Genomic DNA, 27,188 nt, shown 5'->3' with positions numbered 1-27,188 from the left:
ATGAGCCCCCAGAGTGAGCACTAAGGTGATAAACTACCTTTTAACAGAAGGAAACCTGGCTAATATGAAGCAGACTGTCCTGCTGATTGCCACTTGGGTAAGGCAGGAAAAAGCATGTGTTAGATATGACAGAGGTGACAGAAGGGGTTAAATATTTGGTGAGTCAAACATATAAATGTCTACAGGATGAGTTATAAAAGAGTTTATAAAGTTTGGCAGATAGGCTTATGTGTCAAATTGTGTTGAGGTTTTTGGCAGTCACTCTCACTTTGCAAACCACATCAATGCACACGCATGTTTGTGGAAGTGAGTCAGTCGCAATGGTACAAAGCTGCTCAGTTTTTTTTTTTAACCACCCATTTCTATGTCTGTTTTTCACTTGCAAGTACAATACAGACCCTAGTTAAGGTTTGAAAAATGCATGGTTCAGATTCTGTAAGCTTAGTCTGTCACAACAGCTGCTGACCTTGCAGTCCCTGAGGACAGACTGAGTTCCCGGCATCGGCTGATTTCTGTGAGCTGCTGACTGTTGCACCACTGTCTCACATTACTTCTAACACTTCTCCTGGGAATTAATACGTATATAGTCAATATATTAGAGGTAATTGCAGACAGTTGCTTGTCTATTCATAAAAGTCTGTTTTTGTGAGGAAAAAGAAAATGTGAGTTTTCATATGTACTGTTTTGCAGATGGATGTCCCCTTCAGGCAGACACAGATCACTGGGTTCATGTTTTTTATGAATGACGATAAAGTCATGAACATAAAACCGAAACTGCCAGGAGGAAGACATTTTTCACACCCTACCTGTCACCTGTCTGGCCTATTTAACTGTGGGTCAATTTTCAGTTTTCAACAATACCATGTCTTGTAATGATGACACACATGCAGGTTGTTTTATGATGGTATCACATACAGGGAAAATGGGCTAAAGGTGAGCGTCAAATGAGTAAGGCTTCAGGAATGCAATGATGGCACACTCCTTATGTCTGATGGTTACAGGTTCAAACATGTCCGCCACCATTGTTCTCCAATTATACCGTCATTTATTTTACTATGTTATTTTATATTTTATGATTATGTTCTTTTTTTGACCAGAAAAAGTCTGCTCAACATTTATGAGTGATTAAAAATAAAATAACAAAGAAAAAAGAAATGTTGTTTATTTGTACAGGGTGTGTGAATTGATGTTTGCTGTTTAACTCCACATTTCCCCTCCAAAAGTTAACCTTTTCTTGGGGGAATAAAGGAAGTTAATAGATTCCATTACAATTTACTCATGCTAAAAATCTCCGCACCCATCCACCCACACACTCATCCCACACAATCGTCCCACACATGCTTCACTGAGCATAATACCATATTCATGCCACTCACACTTTATTTGTTTTAGTGGATGCTGCAATTCATGCCTTGTCAATCTATGTTTGTGCTCCACAGGCAGACCTAGATTATATTATCATGACTGTACAGTACTGCCGGTACTGATTGTACTGATCCCAGCTATGGACATACACCATGTGCATTTCTTGGTCATTTAACCAATTAATGGTGTCTGAATTCAATTTAAAGTAACTACAAGATATTGAAAATAGGTTGAAGCATTCCTGAAAGCAACGTTAAGTAAAAACAGTCCACAAAAAGCTAAAGTGAGTCAGAAAATAATGCACATTCTGATCTGTACTGTTAACAAACTTTATCTTATTCACCAAAACTTCAACAACTTGACAAAAAAAGAGTATCAGGGTAATCAGAGTACATGTACAGTAAATTTATCTGAAATGTTGTTGGGTGGAAAAGTGATTACCCTTCATTTAAACTGCTACATTTGAAAGTCATCCTGGGACATTTGTCACATCCATTAACATTTTCTGTAGATTATGTAACAGGTAACACACGTAATGCTGCCACTTGTTTTGATGGAAAAGTCTTTATGTGTTAAATGGAAAAAAGGTAGGCTCTTCACTTAAAGGCAGCTATGAGGTGGATGACATATTTTCCCCGACTGGCTCAACATATTACACATATCAGACTTGTTCCCTTCACACTGTGCCCACATCATTTTGAATAAATCGTTGTGCTGTGTTTCTGGGAAAGAGTTATTTTAGCTATCTGTGTTGTTTTCTGGTAAGAGTTGTAGCTCTTCATTTAGCTGCCCTGCTAACTGCACAGATTCTGAACACTGGGATGAAAATAATGCATGGAACTAGCATCGCTATTAACCTGGGTTGTGTGTAACTGTACAACAGCGTGTTGCGCTGTAATGTGTTGTACTTACACCGTCCTCTGCCACGCAGGCACACTGAAAATCAACCAACCGCAGTGGATGGGTGGGATCATCCCGAGCAGTCTGATAGCCACGTAGCTAGCTACCAACGTTAGCTGTGCAGGTAAGTGCCCATATCCACGCTAATTTCTTTACAATCACTTAGTTATTCCACACACAAGTTCTACGTACATATACGACACCATTTATGAAGTAGTTTATACCAGCTGCCCTGTTCCTACGAAAATCACTAGAACATATGATGTTATTAACTTAGCTCGCTTGGCTAGGTAGCTAGCATCAACTGGCTGCACTTAGCACTGGTTAATATTGAATAAGTTTCCATGTAGGTTAGCGAGGCAGCTAACAAGTATTTGTAGATATGTTTAGCTAGTTCGCTTTTTACGAATATCTACATTTTAACGACATTAGTGTTAACACTTCCTGTGCCATAACATCACCCGTGCTGTATTATTGCTGGCTGATTTAAGAGTTAAAGCTAAATAAGCTGAAATGTAGCTAACGTGTCACTGTTTTTATTTTAGGCTAACGTCAGCGAACCTTACAATGGACTTGCCACATCATGGGTTCCGAGCAAGTAAGTCGAGACCTGAATCACTATGAGCTGTCGTTTGGTAAAAGTTTGCAAAATATCCATCCATAGTATCTACTTCCTCTTTTCTTAAACCATCAGAAGGTCATCAGGCTGTACTCATACCATCCCCTGGCTGGTATTACGCATTAAAAGATGCCCATTTATTAAGTACTCTTAACTGGAACATACACACTTTGTCCATGTACTGACTAATCAATCTACAACGTCTACAATGTTTGAGTCAGATATGTAAACTTTGGCAGACCTTGATGGTCACTTAGGAATTTCAGCAGTGAACATGCAAGTGCTGTAAAAGATGTGTAAGCTCATTGCTGTCTTTTCTCTACAGCTAAGCAGAGAGCTCGTGCAGCTGACTCTGTGTTGTTTGAAGACACCAGCTCAGCAGCATCTGCAATTAACAGCCAGGGGTATTACACTCCTGGGTACAATATGGGAGGACCCTCCAATGACATGCAAGGAGATGCTGGGGTGAACAATCTATTTACTGACCCCATGGCTAATGCTGCGATGATGTACGGCTCCTCCCTAGCCAACCAGGGAAAGGATATGGTAAACAAAGAGGTGAGGTTTCTCTTAGGTCTCTGTTTGTTTAGCCACAGTTAGGAGTATAACATTTTCTAAAATACAACAATTTACTTTTCAACTTCCTCTTATTTATGTACCATTTATTTACATTTGTACCCCTGTCAAGTGGCTTATATATACACAATTTAATACTTAGTTTTTCCACACAGATAGAATCTAATCTAATGCCAGTCTAACACTTTCTCATAGCTGCTCTTATGTCTATTAAATATTATTGTTATCACTGTTATAATCATTGGGTTCATTCATCATGGTCTTCCTCACCCAGGAAAGAATGGGGCAGTTTAAATAGATTCTCCATCTGTAGATGAAACAAGTAAAACTGATGTTGTTCCAATGGTTTGACAGCTTTGCTACACATTGCACCAAAATGAAGCATAATCCTGAGGTCAGGAGCAGTCTTTAAAAAAAAATGACAGTGACTCAGCTGTATTTATTAGCCTTTGGCGGCATGTCACCTCCCATCTGTTAAAATAATGTTTGCACATCTTTTGCCTTTCAGATCAGCAGATTCATGTCTGTAAACAAGCTGAAATACTTCTTTGCGGTTGACACCAGATATGTGCTGAAGAAGCTCATGATCCTCATGTTCCCATACACACATCAGGTAATCTCATCATATTCTTTGTCCTGCATCAATGTATGAGACTACTACATGATAATATTCTATCACAGTATAACCATTCACACAAAATAATCAGCCACTTTATCACCTCTCTAGCTTTATTTGTGAACACTTAAATGATGTGATAGTCTATGTGGATACAAAACACACAGGTAATGTCTACACACTTATTTAGATTATGTCACCACTCCGAACATTCTGTGCTCTGATATAATGCAAAACAAACTTTGTGGCTGTGGGTGAAGAGATAGTTGGTGCCTTTTTTATTGTTGTGGGTGTGTTTACATACACATTAGTATCCTGGTTATAATCAGGATTTATAGTATCCTATTTTGTGAATGTGAATGTCCTATACCTGTTTCAAAAACCCAGATAAGACCTTATCCTAAAACCTGAATGTAATACTACAGTGTTGTGATAGAAGTTATGATACTGCAAGTGAACATTTCTGGACATCCTTTGCTGGTACAGAACAATATGGCTAAAATTTGGGAACAGTAACATTATGATTCTGAATACAATCAAAACAGAACAACACATTTTTTAGGATATTAACATACATGAAGTTACACTCTATTAGTTGTCTCTGACAACAGGATCAATTGTCTGTTTAAACAAAGCCCAATGGAGGTTATTGTTCGGGTTCTTCTGTTCTCATAAACTAAAGCACGTGTTCATGCATGAGGTGTTTCCAGGTGCACTAATCCATAACGTATTTTACAGTGAAGTGAAGTGATACTTTACCGTCTTTAGGTGTATGAATACATAACAATGAGGCAAGAGTAGAGACTAGCATAATGTGTTATTAGAAGCCATTAATATGATTACATTCATATGTTATTAACATGTATAACTCCACAATGGATGGTTAATATAATGGTATCCTGTTGTAAATACTTCTATATACACAGAAAAATCTTACGAGGGTTAGAGTTATTTTTATATTTTTAAGATTTTTATCACGCCAAACACAGTCACAGCCATCTCACAGCGCTTCACAGTGCTTAACGCTGTTGGAAACTGCAGGGTGATTCATGCTGTGTTTATGTGGTCCTGGTAGGATTGGGAAGTCCGGTATCATCGGGACACTCCACTGACTCCCAGACAGGATGTGAATGCTCCTGATCTTTACATACCAAGTAAGTCTTATACAAAAACAAATTCATTAATAAATATATAAGGATGCCTATGACCATAACTGTGCTGTTATTTCTTTAAGCAATGGCTTTCATTACCTACATTTTACTGGCTGGAATGGCTCTTGGCATTCAAAAGAGGTGAGTAATGTGTCTGACATCTTTATGTTCTGACTCACAGTCAATATGTTTGTAAAGGATAATCTACATTAGAACTGTGTGTTGACTTCCTGTGTGTTTTTTGTGTAAAGGTTCAGTCCAGAGGTTCTAGGTCTGTGTGCAAGCACTGCCCTCGTGTGGATCATCATCGAGGTTTTGGTAATGTTGTTGAGTTTGTATCTGCTGACAGTGCACAGCGACCTCTCGACCTTTGACCTCATCGCCTACAGTGGATACAAATATGTTGGGTAAATAGACCTTTATGTACTTGACCTAAAATCATGTTGTATTATTTAACAAGCAGATGAGTGTGATTTTAAATTTTAAGTCAAGGTTCCTCATCACAGTGCTTTTAAACAAATGGTTACTTTTCATTAGGCTCAGCAGTTCACGTTTCTGTAGTTTCTAAGGCTTGTTGTCCATGTTAACAGTCTGGTTCTGTCTTCCTGCAGGATGATCTTCACAGTGTTGTGCGGCTTAATGTTTGGCAGTGATGGTTATTATGTGGCCCTTGCCTGGTCCTCTTGTGCCCTTATGTTCTTCATTGTAAGTATATTCAGTCTGCGTTGTCTGTTGTCTGCTAGATTACACATTTCTGCTCAGTTTGACTTAGAAAATGTGATGATACTGCTATTTTTAAAATATTTATCTTCACATTTCTGTTGTCTAAATCATTTAATCCCTGTTTGTACCCGTTTCTGGAATATTTTTAGTTCAGAAAGATGCAGTAACACATTTATTTATATTTAAAAGATTCCAGAAGTAGGGCACACATGGCATTTAACAATTTCCCCCTGCAGGATCAATAAAGTATATCTATTTATCTATAAAGAGCATTATCATGGTGACACTGCCAAGCAACTAGCAGACGTATTACGTCACACAAGTGCCACAACACTGCCCCCTTCTAATGGCTACTTGAAATGGTTCTCTTTTATTCTCAGGAAGACTGTTATATAACTTTAGTGAGCCAAGAATTAAACCTTTAAATGCAAATATCAACTGAAGCTGTGAACGTTGCTAGGTGATTCATTTTGTGACAGGTGGTAAAGCAAATGGAAATCCCACTTTAGGCCAAAGAGACTTATTTAAAAACACACTTCTTACACAGATGTCCTGATCCTGGCCAATATGTGGTCTGACAAATAACCCTCTATGAAACCACAGATTCATTTCACTCATTAATGTGTGTTTCAGAGAGGCTGGTATGTAGATTGTGTAACCTTTTAAAGAGAACCAGGATACCTGTTTCTCTCTGCTGGCAGCTGCTGGTTGCAGCTTCATATTTCCCAGCTTAATCATGTTTCTTCTTCTTCGTTCCACAGGTTCGTTCACTGAAAATGAAGATCCTTCCCTCTCTCTCCTCGGACTCTATGGGAATGGGATCAAATGCCAAACCTCAGTTCCGCCTTTATATCACTGTGGCAACTGCAGTGTTTCAGCCAATCATTATATACTGGTTAACGTCTCACCTAATCAGGTGACTGTGAGGCATTTAACCTCAAGTCCAAATGTACAGGGCCTAAAGTGTGGGTGTTGAGTGTTTGGACACTTGCCTTTATACACTTGTTTTTTTTTTGTCAGTAAACATTTGTAGACTGTGTTGAGCCTGTCAGATGGGCTTTGACAAGGTTTCAGTGATTTAACTAGAAAGTGTGACGCTGAAAATGTCCTGTGACTCTACAGTAACACAGTCAGATGCTTATTATTGGCCACCTAACTTTAAACACAAGGGCTTTTATTTAGTTGTTGTTTAATCAAATTGATTCAGTTCAGGTTTCCCTTTGTATAATGTCTCTGGACATGCTTTCAGTATTTACGCCACATAGACAGAAGTTCACATGACATACATGAGTTCACTACAGTTTTTCTGGTATTCTCCATGTCTTTTGTGAATCCTTGATTTTATTTATCTACATTTGACAAAGCATGACCATGTTTGGATTTTTGTAGAAAAAAATAAATATATTTAGCTTTGTGTATCTGATTATGAATGTTTCAGACATTTTTTTTTGCTTTGTATCCCAGTATTTAGAGTTTTAATTTCTAATCTTGCAAACAGTTTCTTATCTTTGCCACATTACTTTTTATAAGAATTGAGATTCATACACCAAAGCATTTACAGCAAATATATATGATGACTCATATAGTCATCTAATTGCACAATGCATTTAGATTTTGCGATTCCTTAAAACTTGTTATACTTGAGAATGAATGTGTTAGTAAAGATTCTCAGGAAAGTTTCTCCAACTCACCAACTGCTGTACAAATAAAATTGAATTGATTTACACAGTGATCCACCTGCGGAGGTCGTCAGCCATATATAAACCAGTATTCCCAACAACTACAGCCAGAATGGAGGAGCAGCAACACAAAAATATTCATGTATATCTGGACCAGCATGGATAGAAACTGCAACTTACCAGAGCTTGTATGCATAGTTTTAGTTTAAAAACAGTCTGATCTCACCAGTCTAATGTAACAACGACGTTTGTTACCTTTAAACTGAGGTAGGGCCTACTGCTCTTCATTCTGTGTTATTTAAATACCGTCTCCTGTTGGCTGGATTGTGTCAGACTGTATAATTGCTGCGGGAGCGCGCACAGGCACGCACACGTGGCAGAGCGTCCTTTCGGTCTCCATGGTAACCGCGGGCAGCAACAGCGCACCGAATGAGAGGTGTCCGCCTGCACCTCTCACTTCTGATCATCAGGATTGCGTCTTTTTAACTCTTCGCTTCGTCCCTGGGCTTTTAACGGGACCTGGGACCTTCCGCAGTCACCGTGTCGGTCAGTTGGTGAGTAGCTAGTTAATATATGTGGTTTTGAAGGAGTCGAGTGAGTTACCTGTGGGGGGAGGCGGCTTTCCTGACTAAATGAAACTTTATATTGTGCCGCCATTTGCCTGCCTAACTGCTTTGTAGAGCCATGTGGCTTAACATACACACTTTCAGAGCCTTATAATTTTTTTCTCATGGAATAAGACGAAGCTTACTTTGTTATTCGCCGCTTGTGCAGCTTCTTTATCCCTGCACTTGTTCACTGACCACGTTTAACCTTTATTAAGACGGGAGAATGAATGGTAAGACTGGACTTTGATCATGAAGTGGATGTTAAGGAACAGGTAGCACACATTTAAGCTAGGCTAAAAAGTTTTGAATGTTTTGAAATGTGTTGGTTTATTACCCCTTTAAAAACCGTGTGAAAAATGCACCTTTGAGTCACAATTGTTTGTTTGCCATTTTTCTGTGCTGTACAGTAGACAGGAATTTAGACTTTAGTGCTTGTTACCTGAATCATTTCTGGCATCTCTTTCAGCATCTGAATGACCCTGGAAGTTTCATCCTTAGAGGTAGGAACAGATGGCTAACACCTCTCATACACTGCCACCCTCATCTCCATGTCCCACCATTTTTGGAGGGCCTCTACCGTTCTCCTCCTCACCACAGCAGTCCTCTACAAAAGGCCGTGTTTCGCTCCCACTTTCACCCATTTCCTTTTCCCTGTCCCCCACCACACTTTCTCCAGCCACAGCGGAGTCCGTTCACTCCTCCTCCTCCTCCTCCTCCTCTCTGTCCCACTGCACAGCATCTCAGTGCCTCCAAGGACAAAGCATATCGGAAAACATATCTGACCAGAATGACCTGACCTGTCTCAGCTGGCTGCATCAGAGAGGCAACTTGCTGCCACTGCAGCCCCTTGCCAAAATGACACCACTGCCTCAGCAAGAGTCCTTCACACTCACTCCTCTTCCTCCTGCATCATCCAAACCTCCATACTCCTTCAGCAGCCTGATTTTTATGGCGATAGAAGATTCTTCAGAGAAGAGGCTTCCAGTGAAGGACATCTATGAATGGATTTTGAACAATTTCCCCTACTACAGGACAGCCACTGGAGGCTGGAGGAACTCTGTCAGACACAACCTGTCCCTGAGCAAGAGCTTCTGTCGCATTCAGAGGGACAAGAGCCAGGTGGGTACACAAGTCAAGGTTCCTACATACATGTGGGACAGACTGAATCCAGATGTTTAGTAGTTTAGGCCTCCCTAAATGGAAGTCATCATGATGCATTCTCTGTGTGTTTTGGTTGTCTGAGAGCTGTTTCATGTACATTTGTGTGTTTGTTGCAGTCGGTGGGGAAGGGATCACTGTGGTGTGTGTGTCCAGAGTACCGCCAGGCACTCCTCGAGGTGCTGAGGAAGACCCACAGTTATCACAGCACCAACAGCAACCTAATCAATAAGCCTGCACTGTGAGTAGGATCACAGTGCAAGTGTATAACTGTCTCCATTAAGGACGTATCATTAATTCAATCATCTGTAAAGCTCTTAGCTGTTGTCTGTCTTACCTTATTGATAAAAGAAGATTCTTCTGACTCATTAAATCTGTAGTTTTTTTCTGGAGCTGAGGTGATACCGTAATCCTGTAATTTTTAACCAAATTTTGTATTCATGTCGTGTATGCTGTGTGCAGATTAGAGGGAACTGACTATGGGGTGCCTGAAGTGTGTAATTCAATGGAAATGTCAGGTTGGTAATCGAGTCACTTAATTAGCACAATAACCTACATATTTGACCCCCGGTGTGAATTTCTTAAATCTACAGTATCTCATCTGTGCAGTAACAGCTCTCTTTGACACTTTTATTACCTCCCGCTTTTCTCTCTCTCTGCAGCTTTCTCAGCATGAAACATTGTTCCTGTGTTTGTGGTTTGTTGTCATGACAACTGCCTTCTATTACCAAGGCAACCCAGCAATAGCCTAGCCTAGGCTCTTTTATGAGTCCCCCCCCTCCGTGTTATTTCTGAGCCTATGTGTTATACAGGCCCACGTGTTCTCTGAAGAGGCAGTTGTTCAGCCAGTTTGTATGAATTTGGGAGAGTAATATTAATGTCTGATGTTATGTTTTCTTCTTTCCTGCAGATACTCTTTCGCACACCCTGCTCCTCTCGGCGCCCTCGTCCCAAATCCTCACCACCAAACACCAGATTTTTGCTGAAAACCCACCGTGCCTTTTGACCCCAGATCACGAGGAGATCGTCACCATGGAGTCAGTTGAGTATCAGCAGAAGGAGGTCAGCGAAGTGATGGAGAAAGACCCCCTGTCGGACAGCGGGTACATTGAGTTACACTATTATCCATCCCACCAGTACCTGGTGCTGCCAGGCGACACAGAGCTGGACCTGGAGACAGTGGAGATCCTTCAGTTGGATGCTGAAGCCCAGGAGGCTGCTGGGTCTCTGCTCGACCTGGCAGGGGGTGGATATTGATTTAAATCATTTTTTAACAATGACAGATGAATACAGTGCTTCAATCTATTAGTGAACAAAAACACAGCAACAAAGTCAGATTTCAGATGTTAAAACTGCCCAAATCATGTGTACTGTTTTGTAGTTGACTTAGTGCTGATGAGCTAATTTAAGACTATGGATTATGTTACTTCCCATGTATTCAGGCACTTACAATGCACAGGCTGAATTTACCGCAGTACCATAGGAAGGTGATTGATGAGTTGGTGGTCTAAGGTGGAATCATGCAGGCCATCTTCCAGACTCTGTTTGATTTCAGCAGCTCACTGACTATGCTAGTGTTGCCACTCTGTGCTCTTAACAGATGACTGCACTGGAGTTTAAACTTTCTGCATAATAAGTCTAAAAAAGTTGGATTACGCATGCATGTAACAACACCTTAGGCCACAAATGTATTAATCATTTCTCGTGAGGTTTTAAAACAGCTGAGTATTACTTTGGTTGGGTTTTTTCAGGTTTTCACTGTGATTTTCTAACAGATCAAGTTCATTATTCTCAGGGTTGGAAGAAATTTTTAAGATCTTTCCCAAGTTATAGTGTGAATTATATGCCTTTCAAACCTGCACAAAATAACTGTTTTGAGGAATACAGTGATTTCCACACTGTTACCGTTTCTAGAAAACTGTTTTGTTACCGACCTAGTCCAGTTCTTCAACATAGGGATCTTTTCTTCATAAGAAAGATTTTGTAGAGGTTACATCATGAGGAAAAAACATTCAAATGTGTTTTATTTGAATATCTTCCCCTCTCTGATTATTGCTCTTTCTTTACATATTGTAGCTTAGTATAAATTGATTTTTTAATTTATAATGTAGCTGAAAACAGATTATACTCTGGGAGTGCTAATCCGTTACATTAACACAAGTACTTCCTTATTTTATTTCTAATACATTTCTACACATTTTACAATCTTGTTTGTTAAAATTATGTTTGATTTTATCTACAGATTCCTACATTTAAAATGCAGCATATACTATTGTTTATCAAGCTGTCTTCAATCATGTTAAGCTGTCATCATCTTGATTGGAATTTGGATGCACTCACTGCCATTTAAACCATTTTACATTTCAGGTTATGCTGGATTCCTGTCTGTAAATGTATTTTTAAAAGCTTCAGATTTTGTAATAAATAAAATCTGTGATGGCTGTTCTCATAAATAAAGATTATGTGTTTATGTTCTGACTGCAAATGAGTTTCATTGTTGCAACCCTGTTATTTAAAAAAAATGTTGTTTTCCGCATCTGTGGAATGTATGGCAGCCATTGTGGCAGTTTAAATGGATGACACCGGCAGGGGGCGCTACATACGCAGGCGACATACTGTCTGATAGATACGTACACTGTCGTAAAGCTCCCATTGCTAGGCTAAATGTCCGTTCAATCTATGCAGGTCCTTTGTATAAACGATTATTTGTTTAAATGCAAAACACATCCTGTTTTACATTACCTGTCTGGTAGTTCCGTATTCGTAAGTTTACGTAAAAGACTACACTTCCCGTGTCTACGACACGTAGACTTAACGGGAAATGTAGTTCATACACGGACTGAAACTCACGCAGTAAGCAACGCTAAAACTACATTCCCATGGGGCATTGCGCAGTCTGAATGCGGAAGTGTACCAGTTTCGTGGTGGAAAAAAGTTCTCATGGTTGTTTTTATGCCAGTGTAAAAAGTTACGTTTCAGTCGAATCTTGTGCCATTGCGTTGAAGCCGTTTGAAGACAACAAAGGTAACCTTACACTGACAGGCGCCAAAGCAGGGAAGTTAGTTATGTTGAAGGTGGTTTGGGATCCAGGCTACATTCTGGATGCAACATTAGGTTTTTAAACAGTCGCTTCCTTTGACGGCTAACAACGGAAACACGTTATCTCCTTGTTTTTGTTTGTGGACATGCAGCCATATAGGAATTTGCAGCAGCGAACTTTTAGTTAGCTACATAGCTTCCGAAGAGATTAACGTTATGTATGTATTTAGCTTAGCTGCACTGCTCCAACACTGTAGAAACTGACAGATTCTAAGCTTTGTTTTGATTACAGACAGTTCGCTTTACAGTTAAGTAAACTGCATTCAGGAGTTGCTCATTACACAGAAAAGGAAGTTTACACATTCCCTGCAGAGAAATGGGAGACATGCTGCTCCGTGCTACCACACGTTTTGAGGTTTGGTGAAAGGAGAAACAGGCTTAGGGTATTACAGACAGATAAGTTCTTACTCATTATGGGGGAAGGCGTTCTCTACAGAGACAACAAACAACAGCAAAATGTTTGGAAACAGCTCAGTTAAAGTATTGGAGAGCATGGTGAATCCGCAAGCTGCAGGCAAAGAAGCATGACAGCCATGATAGCAGCCCAGAGGCAGCTGTACACAGAGCTATCAGTGTGTGTCTGATTTTCAACAGCCACCGCCAAAACGGTATTCACTAAGTAAACAGCTCAGTGTGGGCATGTGATTATCATTTGAATCAATTCTCTTATTGGAACTGGGAAGATTTTCAGTTGTCTCATTCTTTTGTGTCTGCAACTAATGCCAGTTTTCATTATTGATCAATCTATACATTTACAAAAGTGAACTCAAAAAACAGTCACAGATTTTGTCTTTCGGTGTGCGATATAGACCTCACAGATCATTAAAATTGATCGATAAATCAATAATACAACTTTGTCATTAGTTGCCGCCTGAATTCCAGCATTGATGTTCACCTGTCAGTTCTGTCTGTGATTTCCACAGGTACCAGTATCTGTAAAGAATGAGGAGCGAACCAGGCCCAGTTCAGATTGTCAATGTGTGTAAGGAGGATCACTCCTTCGAATTGGATACGGAGGCTTTGGCTAAGATTCTGTTGGCTCCAGAGGTCCGGGACAAACATGTGGTGGTGCTGTCAGTGGCTGGAGCTTTCAGAAAGGGGAAGAGCTTCCTGCTTGATTTCATGATCCGTTACATGTACAGAAAGGTGTGTTGCACTGTAATTTGATGTTTGTCTTACCACTTTCAGTATCATGCTGTATCTTTCTCCTCACATCAGTCTCATGTGGTCTTATGCTGGAATGTTATCATGTTAATGCATGAGTTCTTTAAGTGAAGACACCAACCAGGCAAATCGATGACGGGTTGTGACTGGAATGAAAATGCCTATCTGTAGTCAGTAGTCACAAAATATTAAGGCCCATCCCTGCTGTAACATGTGCACTAACTTGTTTACTGAAAATGAGTAATTGAGAATGTAGCTATTGCCTGTGTGAAGGCGTGTTTTTTGTCTGAATTACCTATCTTTGTTTTTTTAAGAAACGTCATGCCTGAAATTACATTTGTTGTACTCATTGATAAATTTATGTTCTGAGCTTAATCACATTTCCTGCAGTGCCCCCATCAGGCCCTAAACTATGGCTACAACATTTGTGTCAGGGCAGCATATCAAACAAGCAATCTGTTCTTTACTCCTGTTGTCCAAAAAACTCTTGGGCATTTGGAGGGCCCAGGATTGAACTGGCAACCCCAACAATTAGTGTTGGAATTTCCCTTACACACCAGAGTTAAATAACTGAATGAATGGTATCTTTTAGTTCTTCAGTGAGCCAGAAGTTATACCTCAAGGTCTTAGTCTTCTGCCAAAGCACTGGTGCTAAAAGAGCAGATTTGTGTTTCTGCAGGGTGAGGAGAACTGGCTGGGTCATGATGATGAACCTCTGACAGGATTTTCATGGAGAGGGGGTTCAGAACCAGAGACAACAGGCATCCAGCTATGGAGTGAAGTGTTCCTTGTCCAAAAAAGAGATGGAACGGAGGTAATTGCATGCTGACGGCTAGTAACCTCTGCTGGCAACCAGATGTCACTTAACCCAGTCACACTTTAAATTGTGCTTAATTAAAAGCTCAATGTAATTTAATTTGATTTATACCCTAAAAATCACCCCAGTCAGGCACATATCTCCCAGTCATACCGTTTACATAATGCACTGGACAAACCCTTCATGTCAGGTTTATTGTCTCTGTTCTGCTGTTGTAGGTGGCTGTGGTGTTGATGGACACTCAGGGAGCATTTGATGACCAGTCCACTGTCAAGGATTGCGCCACTATCTTTGCCCTCAGCACCATGACCAGCTCGATACAGGTGACCAAAGTCCTCTGATCATAAATTGTCTTCATATATTTTCAAGTTGTCTCTAAACATAGCTTCTTTTTTGTAGCTCTACAATCTCTCTCAGAACATTCAAGAGGATGATCTGCAACAGCTGCAGGTCTGTGTCTGTTACTATGACATTAATGCTTGGGAGATGCTCAATAAGAGAGCATTTCCAGCCTCATATGATGTAGTCGAATTTAAGTTGACATTTTTTTTATCTCGTACCACACTAAGCCTTAAGCAGGTGAAGGCCTCATGAAGCTGGTTTAGGTATTGTGACTTAATGTGCAAAGCTTCATGGTCATTACTATGAGGAGTCAAAAAAATGGAAACATATTTGTGCATTTAGGTTTTTGTTTGTTAATCTTCAGTGTGGTTCTTGATCCTAAAAAAATAATCAATCAGATTTGTTGTATCAAACAAAAGCATCTTCTTTAAACCTTTTCCTCCTCCTCCTCCACACAGCTGTTCACCGAGTATGGACGTCTTGCCATGGATGAGATCTTTCTGAAACCCTTTCAGGTATGAGATTTTATGCATTGTTACTATGGATACATGTTGTGTTTTCTTGTGTTATGATTTTTTTACTTCTCCTCCTGCAGTCTCTGATGTTTCTAATCAGGGACTGGAGCTTTCCCTATGAATACACCTACGGATTTAAAGGCGGAGATCAATTCCTGAATAAACGGTTACAGGTACCAGATATGTCTATAAAAACATCTCAGTTGTTGTAGATAGATTGGAAATACATTTTTACTTTTTTAAAGGTGAAAGAAGCCCAACATGAAGAGCTGCAAACAGTGAGGGAGCACATCCACTCATGCTTCACCAGCATTTCCTGCTTCTTGTTGCCTCACCCTGGGTTGAAGGTTGCAACCAGCCCTACTTTTCATGGACAGCTTTGCGGTACGTTTCTGAGATAATCATAATATTTGAGTCTATGTAATGTCAAGTATATGATAGATACAGAATAAAAATAAATGTACTGTTTCAGATGTGGCCCCTGAGTTCAAAGAGCAGCTGAAGAGTCTGATTCCTAAACTGCTGCACCCAGATCGTCTGGCTGAGAAAGAAATAAATGGAAACAAAGTCACATGCAGGGGTCTGCTGGAGTTCTTCAAGGTAACTAGTCCTTCAGCTAAGAACCTTGATTACACCAGACTCGGTTCAGCATACCTGATGCTGTAATTCTTCTGTCACCAGGCTTACATCAAGATTTATCAGGGAGAAGACTTACCACAGCCAAAGACTATGCTAATGGTTTGTACATAATATAAGTCCTACTCTTCCCTCAGTGGTAGGTTTGTCTTTGTGTTTTTCACTTCTACAGAATGTCCATTTGTCTTACTAGGCTACAGCAGAGGCCAATAACCTGGCAGCAGTGGCAACAGCCAAAGATCAGTATTACAAGAACATGGAGAAGGTGAGTTCATGTGTATAAATAGTACAGTGTTTGTTGTGTCATTAAACTACAGAAGAAAGATGGACGTCCAGAATGAAGTCATGTAAATGCTTCTTCCTCTCTCTTGTTGACCTTTTCCTAAGGTGTGTGGGGGGGACCTGCCTTACGTGGCTCCTGACTCTTTGGAGGAGAAACATCACTTTTTCTTCAGAGAGGCTCGTCATACTTTTTCTTCTACCAAGAAGATGGGAGGACAAGAGTTTTGTGATCGCTACCAGACTCAGCTGGAACAGGAGCTAGGGGAAATGTGGCAGTCCTTCAGCAAGCACAATGAGGTAGCAGTTGTATATATTTTAGTCTGCTTATTTATATTAGGTGTACATTAAAAAGATAATACATATGATATGACAGATGAGAATACACTCTTCCTCAATCACCTGTTTTGTGTTTTTTGTTGTAAAAGTCAAAAAACCTCTTCAGCGCCTTCCGGACGCCCGCCGTGCTGTTTGTGCTGGTCTGCTTCCTCTACGTGCTCTCAGGTGTGTTGCTCTTCATCGGCCTGTCTACCTTTGCCTTGGTGTGTGACTGCACTCTGGGCGTGGTGATGATGTCCATGCTGACGTGGGCCTTCATCCGCTACTCCGGTCGCTACCGGACTGTAGGAGGAGCCATCGACCAGGCTGCAGGCGTCGTCCTGGAACAGGTGAGGATTAAAGCATTGGAGGTCTGTCTGTCTGTCTCTTGTACTCTATGGATTTTACAGTTTCTAGTAGAATATATGTTTCACTGTAATGTTGCAATCATTGCCACTAGAGGGAGCAATTGTCCCAACCAAAAACTCATACACCATCAGAAATTACAAGGAACAAATAGCAGATGTGTGGTAAGTCAAAATTCCACTTTAACACCTATTTATAGGTTTAAGTACTGTGTGACATTCAAAAGTGTTTGAGCAGATACTGATTTAAAGTCAGAAAAATTGGAGTTTCTCTTTGCCCACCACCTTATGGACTTGTGTCATCATTAGTTTACTTAAAGCTTTAATGTCAGTTTGAGAATTTGCATAATGCTAATTAAACCCACTGTTTCTAGGTAAATCTTTGTGTATACCTGATTTGTGGCCATGCAGCATGCGGCAGTTTTTCAGAATACATGAAGCTTTTTGCCCACACCTGAATGTGGCCCATAGTAGAAAGTGATACTATAACTGCTGTTTCTCTTGTAACCCATTCAAAGTCAAACCCTGCATATTTTCTGGCATTAAATGGAGGCACTGGTCAGATTGTCAGTTCTCTCGATGTAAACTACTGTTCAGGTGTGGGAATAGTTTTCAGACACTGTTTAACAATCTAACAGACTTTTGTTGAACTGTCCTTATCAATTCATTGCAGTCTCATTTGTCAGATGTGTCCCAGTGCTCACTGGCTGTTTGCTAACTGTGTTGGCCTGGATATGGTTTGGGTTTGGTTGGTGTTTCAGAGCTTGTTTGCCTACAACAGCTGGACTGTTGCTAAGGCTGAGTCATGCAGTAAATGTGTCAGCATTACCACCTGATCAATTAAATTTTTAGTTTTTGATGATAACCATCTGCAGATTACTGCATAAGTTAATAAACAATGGACAACTTAGATTAAAACCCAACAAAATGTAACCGACAACAGTGTTTAACAACCCCTCTGACAGCCCCCACAGTCTCAAGTTCACTTTTCTCACTCAAAAGCAGAAGTTCAAATGGTTGGCAGCCCTCTGTCTGGTAATGTCGACTGAGAGGTTTCAGCGAGTTAACCACAGCATTAAAACAGAATTCAATTTGCAGCCAAATTAACCTTTTTTTCTGTTTTAGGCCACCGTGGTGCTGAACAAGTCAAGAGGCCCGAGCCCTGGGGACCAGAAGAAATCCAGATAGAGGACTTTGTAATCTTGATGCAATGCAAACGGCACACAACTCGAGCACACACATTCAGCCTCCTCATGCTGCCTATCAGAAAAAGACATGCATCTCAGACACTTTGGCACAAGGTAACAGATTGACACCAGTTCACCAGCAACTCTTATTATGCACACTATTCACAGAAGCAGGGACCAAAGCCATTCCTGTCGCCCGTTATATATCTTAAATTGGCACTGCCATCATTTTACAGGTTTACAATTGGTCTTAAAAGACAAAGTGGATGTTTACTTGAGAAAAAAACACTCGTCTGTCTCAGCTGAACCCATTTTTGTCTGTTGAATAGTCTCTTTACATAATACCTTTAAAAAGCTTATCTTTATATATAACTTGTGTGTGGCTATATTTTTTTACTCTTTACATTCCATTCTTTCTGTAGATTTGCTTTATGTTTGATATAAACTATCATTTTGGGTAGGGTGGCCATCAGTAGATTGAAAGGAGGACAAAATCATTTTCTGCAGTGGATTTTGGATCCTGTAATTTCAAAGGCTTTTCCATTTATTCTTTGATGGTAATATGTTACACTTCATTAGATTTACAGTTACCTCTATTGTTTAAACGCCACTGAGCGTAAGCTGCCAAGCAAACAGGATTTATTCATTTAAACTGTTTAGAACTGTAGTAATTTAAGGTACCGGAAACATTTATTACACATATATACATGGAGCAAAAAGAGGTTTGTTCAAATAGTCCAAAATACAAAGAAAACAAGCATTTGTGGCCTACACTAAAATAGAACTGTGCTTTCTGTACATGCGTTTTCGGAACACTACAGCAGATATGATCAAACTTTATTAGGTGTCAAAAATTCTTAACATGTAGCTATGTTTGTCATGTTTGCACCTCAACAATGATCCTTTCATAGCTGTAGTAACCAGATGTGTCGCTGTGCAGTGCATAGACTTCACAGTGATGGTGTGGCTTTAATTAAAAGGGATATTTAAACTATTTGATAGTACCTTGTTCTTTATTATGGTGGGAGTTTAATCTAAACTCTATGAAACAAATATGATAATCCAGCTTGAAACTATTGCGTGCTTGTGTTAGAGAGCTTTGCTTCCAATGGCTCACATGTAAAAGTTGTGTGATGCGAAATACTACACTATTATTATAAAATAGGAAAACAGATACACTTGATTATATGTCCTTGTTTACATGCAACCATTTACCCAATCTGAGAGTTAAACAGCTGCACTCCAAAGTGGATTCATTAGGTTTTCTTTGTGGGGCCCAAACAGGGCTTCTCAGGCAAACTCGGTGTGAATCAGGTAGCGGATTAAAGGGCTATGATTATTCACGGCTATGCCCTACATTTGTGAATCTGATGAATCACAGATTTTTGCTGCAGAAACATGTGATTGAAGAAATGGCGTGGATAGCATTTAGCGGTTTAAAAATAGCCATAAGTTTGTTTGACCCAAGAGCAGAAGTAGTCCTGAAGTCTGTAATGACACAATGTGGTGCACTTTAACAACTTTTTATCCAAGTTGAGACACAAAAGACTGATATGATGCTTTACACTTACTTATTGTATAACACTGTAAGTATAACTCATAAGAATACAGGACCAAAAAGTGGCTACAGAGATATGGAAGGATTTTTTTGTCGCCTTGTTGCACTTTTCTATGTCTGTCCCTTTCTACAAGTATTTACTTATTGCACTTCTACCCTTTGGTGCTTTTTGCACAGCTGATTCCAAAAGTGAATACATGCATGCAAAATTGTCTTAATGGATACTGTAATCATCTCTTGCAGGGTGTGGGAGGGAGGTTGATTTGAGAAATGCTATTTTATAAAGAATAAAGAGCTTACAAATGTTAGTTCAGCCTCCCATGTGTTCATTTGGTTTTTACCTTAAAAAAACTTGCACCAGAGCTACAAGCATTACATTTTATATTTGATGGAAGCAGCCACAAATTTAGTTCCTAGCCCTAACCATAACCCTAGTTGTAAACCTTACCCCAATATAAAGGTGGGGTTAGCATCTTGGCTTCGTGGCAGAACAAATAATTGAATTAAGAGAAACATGTATTTTATTCAATTGCTGTTATTTTATAGATCATTGTCCCTTTGTATTGTAAATATATACATTTCTGTCCAAACATATCATAACATTGGTATGAGTAATGGCACTTTTATGGTCTCATCCTAACCTATTTTATTCTATAATGGATTTTTATGCCTTTGAACATTGATTTTATGCTTAGTTTTTATGTTTGTTGATTTATGCACTTGTTACATAAAGCACTTATTTCTCCTATTTTATTATTTATATTATATTATGTGTTTATTTTATTGTTTGCAAAGCACTGACCTATTACTGTGTGTTTTGCAGTGACCATAGCACTTATTATTTGTTTTAACTTCAGCACTTAATGAGTCCACGCTTTGCTCTCCAAACTCACCACTAGTGTTCGTTGTAAACCCACATCTCCAGGGACACCACTACCGAAATAAATACAAATACACAAGTATGGAACAAACACCCGGACCCAGAACCCTGTGCCAGTGCTTTAGGATGTGACAACATCATGGGCTCATTTTCTCTGCCCTGTCGAAATGTGCGGATTCAGCTCCCCGCTGCGGCTCGTCTCACTTTTGTCCCTCATCTTCCGCTCCTCGCTTCCTCCTGCCTGGAACTCTGCCGCGCTCACCGGCGCTCTCTCTCTCTCTCTCTCGCTCTCTGCCCCCCCCCCCCCCCCCCCTCGCTCTCTCTCCCCCTCCCCCCTCCTCTCTCCCTCTCTCTCTCTCCCTCTGCCCCCCCCCCCTCTCTCTCTGCGAAGCCGCGTACAAAACTCTGCTCCAGCGAATTTCGTGTCCCTTGTTTCCTTATATGGTGATCAGCGTCGCGGCTCGACCCTCCCCGCGCTGTGAGCGAGGCGCGTGCACTGAGCGCCGCCGCTCACCGTTCGCTTCCATATTTGGAAGTGAGTTCAACAAAAACCGAGGGGAGGGGGGGAGGGGGGGGGGAGGGGGGGGGGGGGGGGGGGAGAGAGAGAGAGAGAGAGAGAGAGACAGAGCGCGCGGGAGGGGGGAGTGAGTGACGGATGGGGGGGGGGAGTCTCCTCCCACCGTGACGGAAGCGCTTTGCTTCTAGCTGACAGCTGAATGTCGGTCATAACAGCAGCGAGGCCGCTTTTACTTATTAATCACTCCTCATACCATCATCGATGGAATAATTAATAACACGCACACACTCTAATACTCATATTACTCTGCTGTGCACAATGGAGGCCACATGGACTGTTGTATGAATATAGGTTACAGCATAAGAAGCGGTGTGTCTGCAGAGCTTCTAAACAATGTAACACTTTTATAATAATAGTAATTTTTATTAATTAATTCGTTACTTGTTTAATAATAGAATTTAAAAATAATTAGGGAAAGTTATTATTTTGTATATGCATGTATATTTAAAATTAATGAAGGTAATCAATAATCCGATTAGATTTCTCTGCGTGCTGTCATGACAGATTAAACGCATTAGTCAGTAGGAAACAACAAAAAGTTGCAGAAAGCGTCACTGTCGTGGTTAAACAGACAAGCGCTCCCGCTCGTGCACCTTGCTCCAGCCGTGGTCGCGCTTACAGGCGCGTTCACGTTGTGTATCCAGTGTGTGTGAGTGAGACCGACAATTCATCATCACAGTCCATTCAATTTCTACCAGGCGCTGACCGATTCTCAGAGCTACAGCAATGGTAGGTCTTTACGTCGTTTTTGTATAGCTTTTCTGTGTATTATCTCTAAATTTACTGTAATATAGACGTAATCTCAACATGTGGAGAGGTATGTGATGACTTGCTGTTTATTTTGTAGACGACTGTCGCGGCTTTTAGCATCAGAGCTAGGGATCGTACGTCTCTGTCGTCCCGGAAGCTGGGCAGCTAATAATGCCTTTACAACGATTCAGTCTGGTTTTATTCCATTTATCAAACTCGACTATTTGTAAGTTTGGTCGTTTTAATGAGATAACAAACCCTAAAAACACATAGAAGTCTAACCTACTGGCGCCATTTCGTTCATCTTTCGATGTTTCGCCGACAAAAAGCCGCTTTAGAGGGCCTTGTCTGTGTTAGCATCCAGACTGTTGCCATGGCGCTGCCAAAGTGTTTTCACTGCATCATGTTTCTGGTATTTCTCCTCTGCCCGCTTGATGCTTCTACATTATAACAACGCAGTGCTGGCAGGTGCAGCAGCGCCTCGGGGCTACCTAGCAAGCTAACTGTAGCTAGCTAAACTAGCTGCATTAGCGAAGGCAGAAAATGACACCCATTATGGCTGGCGCTAGCTGAGATTTTCTTGTTCTTTGTCTGCACACGGCTTCCTCGCTGATAGTGTTTTAGACGTTGGTCGTCTGCGTTCCTCTGATCCGATCTTATTTAACCTCATAGTGATGCTAATCTGACACATTGTTGAATTGTAGAGGAGCTGCACCGTTATAATAAATGTGTGAAATGAGAGACGAACGGTCCGTTTCAGCAGAGTTTTGCCTTATATAGCAAGCTAGCGCACACATGTGCGTGTGCTGCATTCATGGCCCCACCCTGAATTTGGTGCAAAGACCATTTTGTTAGGTGGCGTATTGTAATGGCTCCTTACACAGATTTTACTTACTTCCATCTAGAACGGAATAGTTATAGCACATGTGTATTTAAGATTGTAGGAAACATTTAACAGAATTGTCACCATTATATAACGCCAGGTTCCTAGCGTTGGATCCGCTAGCTAAAGCTAACTGGCCGCTGTCTCATGATCTTCATGGTCGGTGCTGCGCATCATTTTTTTTATTGCGCATCTTATTTGTAAAGCCATTTCTACATGTTGCATGCCTGCCACACACACACACACAAGACCACAATTAATTTAATTGACATCTCCATTCATTTATACACCGTCTAAAATAAATCAGATGCCATGAAATACATTGTTTGTGCAATAGAGTAGCACAACATAACAGCAAAATAGATGTCAACCTGTGCTGTAATATATCATATTTGCTGACATTATCTGTATGTTCCTTTGCCCTGTCATAAATGAGTCTGCACCATTACACCATTACCTGCCTGCTGCACACTTACTTTTTTGGGTGTTTTAATATCAGGCCATTAGGCCTGTTTGCTACACTTGTAGGATAAGGATATGTGTAATCATGTATCCTTAAATGTTCCTGTGTTTGAATTGGACCGTGTCTACCTTTGTTCTGAGTCAGAAAAACCTTTGACTTTTGCTAAGAGCGGTATCCATTGGTTAAGATTAGATAAGGTGAAGGCATAGCGATATTAGCCTGCTGCTACAACAAAACATAAACAGAATTAAACAATGAAATGGAAAATTTGGGAGAAAAGGGTCCTGTTTCTTTGTAGAAAATTACATAAGCAAACCACATGTGTGTACGTGCATACGTTTCTAAATATAAGGTCGTGTTTTTTTTATGGCCCTAGCTGCAAAAGAAACCTGAAAGACATATCAAAGTACGGAGCTTAGTTTATTGATGAAGGAGATTTTAAGGAAGTAGGTACAGCTGTTTGCTGGTTAATTATTACGCTAGATTTTATCTCACATAGGCCACAACACAAGCAAACCCAGAAGCGTTGCAGTTGGGTTCCTTTTCCGTCTTTCTGTCCCATTATTTCCTCTTCGTTGTTGTCTCTTTGTTTTCTTTTTTGATAACAGTTTTCTGCTCCTGAGACATTTTCCTGTGATGAAGTGCCTTAAACGGAGTCAGAAGATTCACTGAGTTTATGGAGCAGCTGTGACTTGTATTCTATATTTCAACAGAAGCCCTATTGTTCGTAACTGAGCCCTACACTGAAATGCCTAATTCTTGACCGCACCCTTACCCACATGGTCATCTTTATGATAGAGACACATGGCTGTTTCCTGCATTTGTAGGAAGAACTTACGTAATGTTTTATGCCTACCCATCCAATCATATCCTGAGCCACAAAAACACCTGTTAGCTGAACTATTCATATTAAAGGTGGAATTTGGACAAGTAAGGCTGGTCACATATTATCACTGTTTTTTTGTGCTGTCAGAGCCTGACCTTATACAAAATAAATGGTGTTTAAAAAAAAGGCTGTACAGGCTGAATCATCACTATTGTCATTTAAATGAGGCGGTTGTCGGATTGCGTTACACAGCTTAACATTTTCACCATGGCTAACAGCTTGTCATGGCCGCACCTTTTGTCTTTCAATCCTTATCAGTTGTCCTCGTAAGGAGAATGCCTGCTCTGTGTGTGTGTGTGTGTGTGATAGTCACATGCTGCCCTCTCAGGCTTTTCTTGAGCTTCATGATGTCTGCATTTACTCTACTTAAGTAGAGTGCCCTGTTGCAGGCTGTGGCCACTGTTGTCATTTAGAGAAAACCGTCATTGCAGAAAAGACACTGTTATGAAAGTGATTGAAACTGCTAACAATTTGAGAATAAAACAATTAAATCTTTGTTCAGTGCAAAGATGTCCACATGTTTAGTTTTTAAGAGTATGTACCTCTAATAACAGACTGTTCTGTCTACAGGCCTCCGGTGTGAAAGTCACAGATGAAGTCATTGCAGTCTTCAATGACATGAAGGTGCGTAAGGCTCAGGCAAATGAGGAAGAGAAGAAGAGGAGGAAGAAGGCCATTCTGTTCTGCCTGAGCAAGGACCTGAAGAACATTGTTCTGGATGACGGCAAAGAGATCCTGCTGGGTGACTTGGGAACCACTGTCCAGGATCCATACCAGCACTTTGTGAAGATGCTTCCCCCAGATGACTGCCGTTATGCCCTGTATGATGCCACCTATGAGACCAAAGAAACAAAGAAGGAGGACCTGGTCTTTATCTTCTGGTGAGGGCAGTCATTATCACACATTGATGTGTTGGAAAATCTTCATTAAGATGATCGTTGTTAACATGTTTCCTTTAACAGGGCTCCAGATAATGCTCCCTTGAAGAGCAAGATGATCTATGCCAGCTCAAAAGATGCTATCAAGAGAAAATTTGAAGGTGAGTATGTTGCTGTGTTTGCTCCATGGTGTATATAGTTTTGGTTTAAGTGACATCAGACATAGGCATATATATTTTTAAACTTGAACCACACCCAAACCACTTAGTCAGAAGACTGATTGTGAAACAGACAAACCAGACTGTGCAGTTTCCCTCACCACTATAAAACATTTCAGATCATCTTTTGCTCTTCAGTTCTCTCTTCCACCACTCATACATTGGTTTTCTAGAAGTAGCAGGCAAATGTTTCCAGCTCTAAAAATCCATTAACAAACAGCAGGTGGCCACAGTTACACACAAGCTATAAAAATACAGTGGAACCTCTAACAACGTTGGACAGACCAAAGCTAAAAGGAGAGTGAAGATTAGACTTTGTCTGGTGGCCAGAAGTAGATTGTGAATGGATAGCCATCTGGTGATGTGTTAACCATATCAACATAATTGGATGATAATGTCAGTGTTGTTAGCTTTTAAATCTCTTGGCACAATTAAACTAGCTCTAACCTCAGATCTTAGCATTTCTGTCTCTCTCCTCTTACAGCTAAACTCAGATTATCTTTAACAGAAGTCTGCTAAACACTTCTGTGTGTGAATGAAAGGTTTTTCCATAGCTTCAAGACTGTTTTGTGTGTGTCTAAGATGTCTATAGTTTGACGAGACAAACATTTTAACCGAATCACCGTGATTGAATTAAATGGTAGCTCGAGGCAATGTGACTGTATATAATTCCATCAAATGACATCAATTGTCTACCAATTGTACCTGGTTAGCTCTTTCTTAGAAAATCACAGCCCCTCACCAATGTGATTTAAGTAACTCTAGTTGTCAGATATTTCTATTCCTAAAAATATAAATTAAACTATTTTATTTATCTGTGTAATACACTATAATCAAACATGTTCACTAAGCTCAGTTAAATTTTTACTTTTCATTTCAGGCATTAAGCACGAGTGGCAGGTGAACGGTTTTGAAGACCTCAAAGACCGGCACACCCTAGCAGAAAAGCTCGGGGGCTCATCAGTAATCAGCCTGGAAGGATCCCCTATATAAATACCCCTCCTCCCTCTTCTCCGGCTTCAGTTGAGGCCTTTCAGACACATCTGTTGGGTTTAGCTGTTCATTCCAGTGTGGTGTGGAGAAGGGCAAAAGCAGAACCAGCATCATTTGTGGGACTCTTGGGGAGGGATATTGCGGGTGGGTTTTGGGTCAAGTGACAGTTTGAAGAAAAAAAAACAGAAACTGTCATTTCAGTTCATGCAACATAAAAAATATGAACAAAACACACACAAAGGAAAAAAAAACAGAGATACAACTGAGGAAGGATGATGATGATAAAACTTAATACACATATTGTTCAGGTTTAAGGACAGGTTTTGTTCTTTCTGGGTTCCATTTGAACGATTGCAGAGAAAGGGACAGGCAACAACCTTTTAGTTTTCCAACCATTGAATTCCAATAAGTAAATGTTCCAACTACATTTTTTGCCAAACTTCTAGCTAAGTTTTGTAAGTGTGTGTAGTTGAGACTAGGTGTAGTATGAAGTAATTCACTCTTGATTGCACAAGGAAACCTTCTCTGGGGGAACACGGTTAAATATAAATATATATATTTTTTCTTGTTTTGTTGTTCCATTGTTTTTTTTTTTTTTTTCTTTTTGAACATGCAAATTCCAAAACTTGAGTTATTCCTTTATTTCCAGTTCTCGGTCAGATAAACACGGCATTCATTGTAGTAAACAGACAACATTCCTTGTACTTGTTAAAACCAGGATTTCCTCAATTTAAAAACTTTGGTGTTTGGACGGTCTGATGGGGAGCGATGTGTATGGACCAGCGGTCAGAGTTTAGACTGAATATTGAATGGTGGATGTTTTGTATCGTCTCCTTATCTCTAATAAAAAGCACTAAACTACTGACCTGTTCTGCACCTCTTCTTTTTTTCCTACTTTTTACACCTCAGTCTGGTTATTTGTCACATGTGTTTGTCACACATAAAAGATCATGTTTATTTAAATGGTGGATGGATGTAAGTATAT

At 40.3% G+C, this 27,188-nt stretch overlaps 4 protein-coding genes across 5 annotated transcripts; all 4 read left to right on the top strand.

The window, feature by feature from the left end:
* The first annotated feature begins 2,255 nt into the window (after positions 1 to 2,255).
* yif1a (Yip1 interacting factor homolog A (S. cerevisiae)) lies at positions 2,256 to 7,373 on the top strand. The gene is made up of 9 exons (XM_028416281.1): positions 2,256 to 2,389; positions 2,811 to 2,863; positions 3,210 to 3,442; positions 3,969 to 4,073; positions 5,152 to 5,230; positions 5,311 to 5,368; positions 5,479 to 5,634; positions 5,839 to 5,932; positions 6,712 to 7,373. The coding sequence occupies exons 2-9, from the start codon at positions 2,833 to 2,835 to the stop codon at positions 6,868 to 6,870; spliced, it is 915 nt and encodes a 304-aa protein (XP_028272082.1). The 5' UTR covers positions 2,256 to 2,389; positions 2,811 to 2,832; the 3' UTR covers positions 6,871 to 7,373.
* Positions 7,374 to 8,072: 699 nt separating this feature from the next.
* LOC114442580 (forkhead box protein N2-like) lies at positions 8,073 to 11,510 on the top strand. 2 transcript variants are annotated; one of them, XM_028416278.1, is made up of 5 exons: positions 8,073 to 8,183; positions 8,704 to 9,356; positions 9,515 to 9,636; positions 9,858 to 9,913; positions 10,306 to 11,510. In XM_028416278.1, exons 2-5 carry the CDS (start codon positions 8,748 to 8,750, stop codon positions 10,650 to 10,652), a joined length of 1,134 nt encoding a protein of 377 aa, XP_028272079.1. In that variant the 5' UTR covers positions 8,073 to 8,183; positions 8,704 to 8,747; the 3' UTR covers positions 10,653 to 11,510. The 2 variants fall into 2 exon arrangements, with proteins under 2 accessions (XP_028272079.1, XP_028272080.1); XM_028416279.1 differs by lacking the exon at positions 8,073 to 8,183 and adding an exon at positions 8,198 to 8,467.
* A 775-nt stretch (positions 11,511 to 12,285) lies between these two features.
* On the top strand, positions 12,286 to 19,983 carry LOC114442710 (atlastin-3-like). The gene is made up of 14 exons (XM_028416485.1): positions 12,286 to 12,419; positions 13,418 to 13,640; positions 14,338 to 14,472; positions 14,694 to 14,798; positions 14,875 to 14,925; positions 15,276 to 15,332; positions 15,413 to 15,505; positions 15,578 to 15,716; positions 15,805 to 15,932; positions 16,014 to 16,070; positions 16,162 to 16,233; positions 16,356 to 16,547; positions 16,676 to 16,915; positions 18,056 to 19,983. Exons 2-14 carry the CDS (start codon positions 13,437 to 13,439, stop codon positions 18,116 to 18,118), a joined length of 1,536 nt encoding a protein of 511 aa, XP_028272286.1. The 5' UTR covers positions 12,286 to 12,419; positions 13,418 to 13,436; the 3' UTR covers positions 18,119 to 19,983.
* Positions 19,984 to 21,705: 1,722 nt separating this feature from the next.
* Positions 21,706 to 26,889, top strand: cfl1 (cofilin 1). Its single transcript, XM_028416019.1, has 4 exons — positions 21,706 to 21,861; positions 24,685 to 24,995; positions 25,077 to 25,153; positions 26,091 to 26,889. The coding sequence occupies exons 1-4, from the start codon at positions 21,859 to 21,861 to the stop codon at positions 26,201 to 26,203; spliced, it is 504 nt and encodes a 167-aa protein (XP_028271820.1). The 5' UTR covers positions 21,706 to 21,858; the 3' UTR covers positions 26,204 to 26,889.
* The last annotated feature ends 299 nt before the right edge of the window (positions 26,890 to 27,188 follow it).

This window comes from Parambassis ranga, chromosome 10, assembly GCF_900634625.1.
Source record: "Parambassis ranga chromosome 10, fParRan2.1, whole genome shotgun sequence".
Lineage (NCBI taxonomy): Eukaryota > Metazoa > Chordata > Actinopteri > Ambassidae > Parambassis > Parambassis ranga.
Note: the sequence above shows the minus strand (reverse complement) of the source record. Positions and strands in the feature narration are given on the sequence as shown.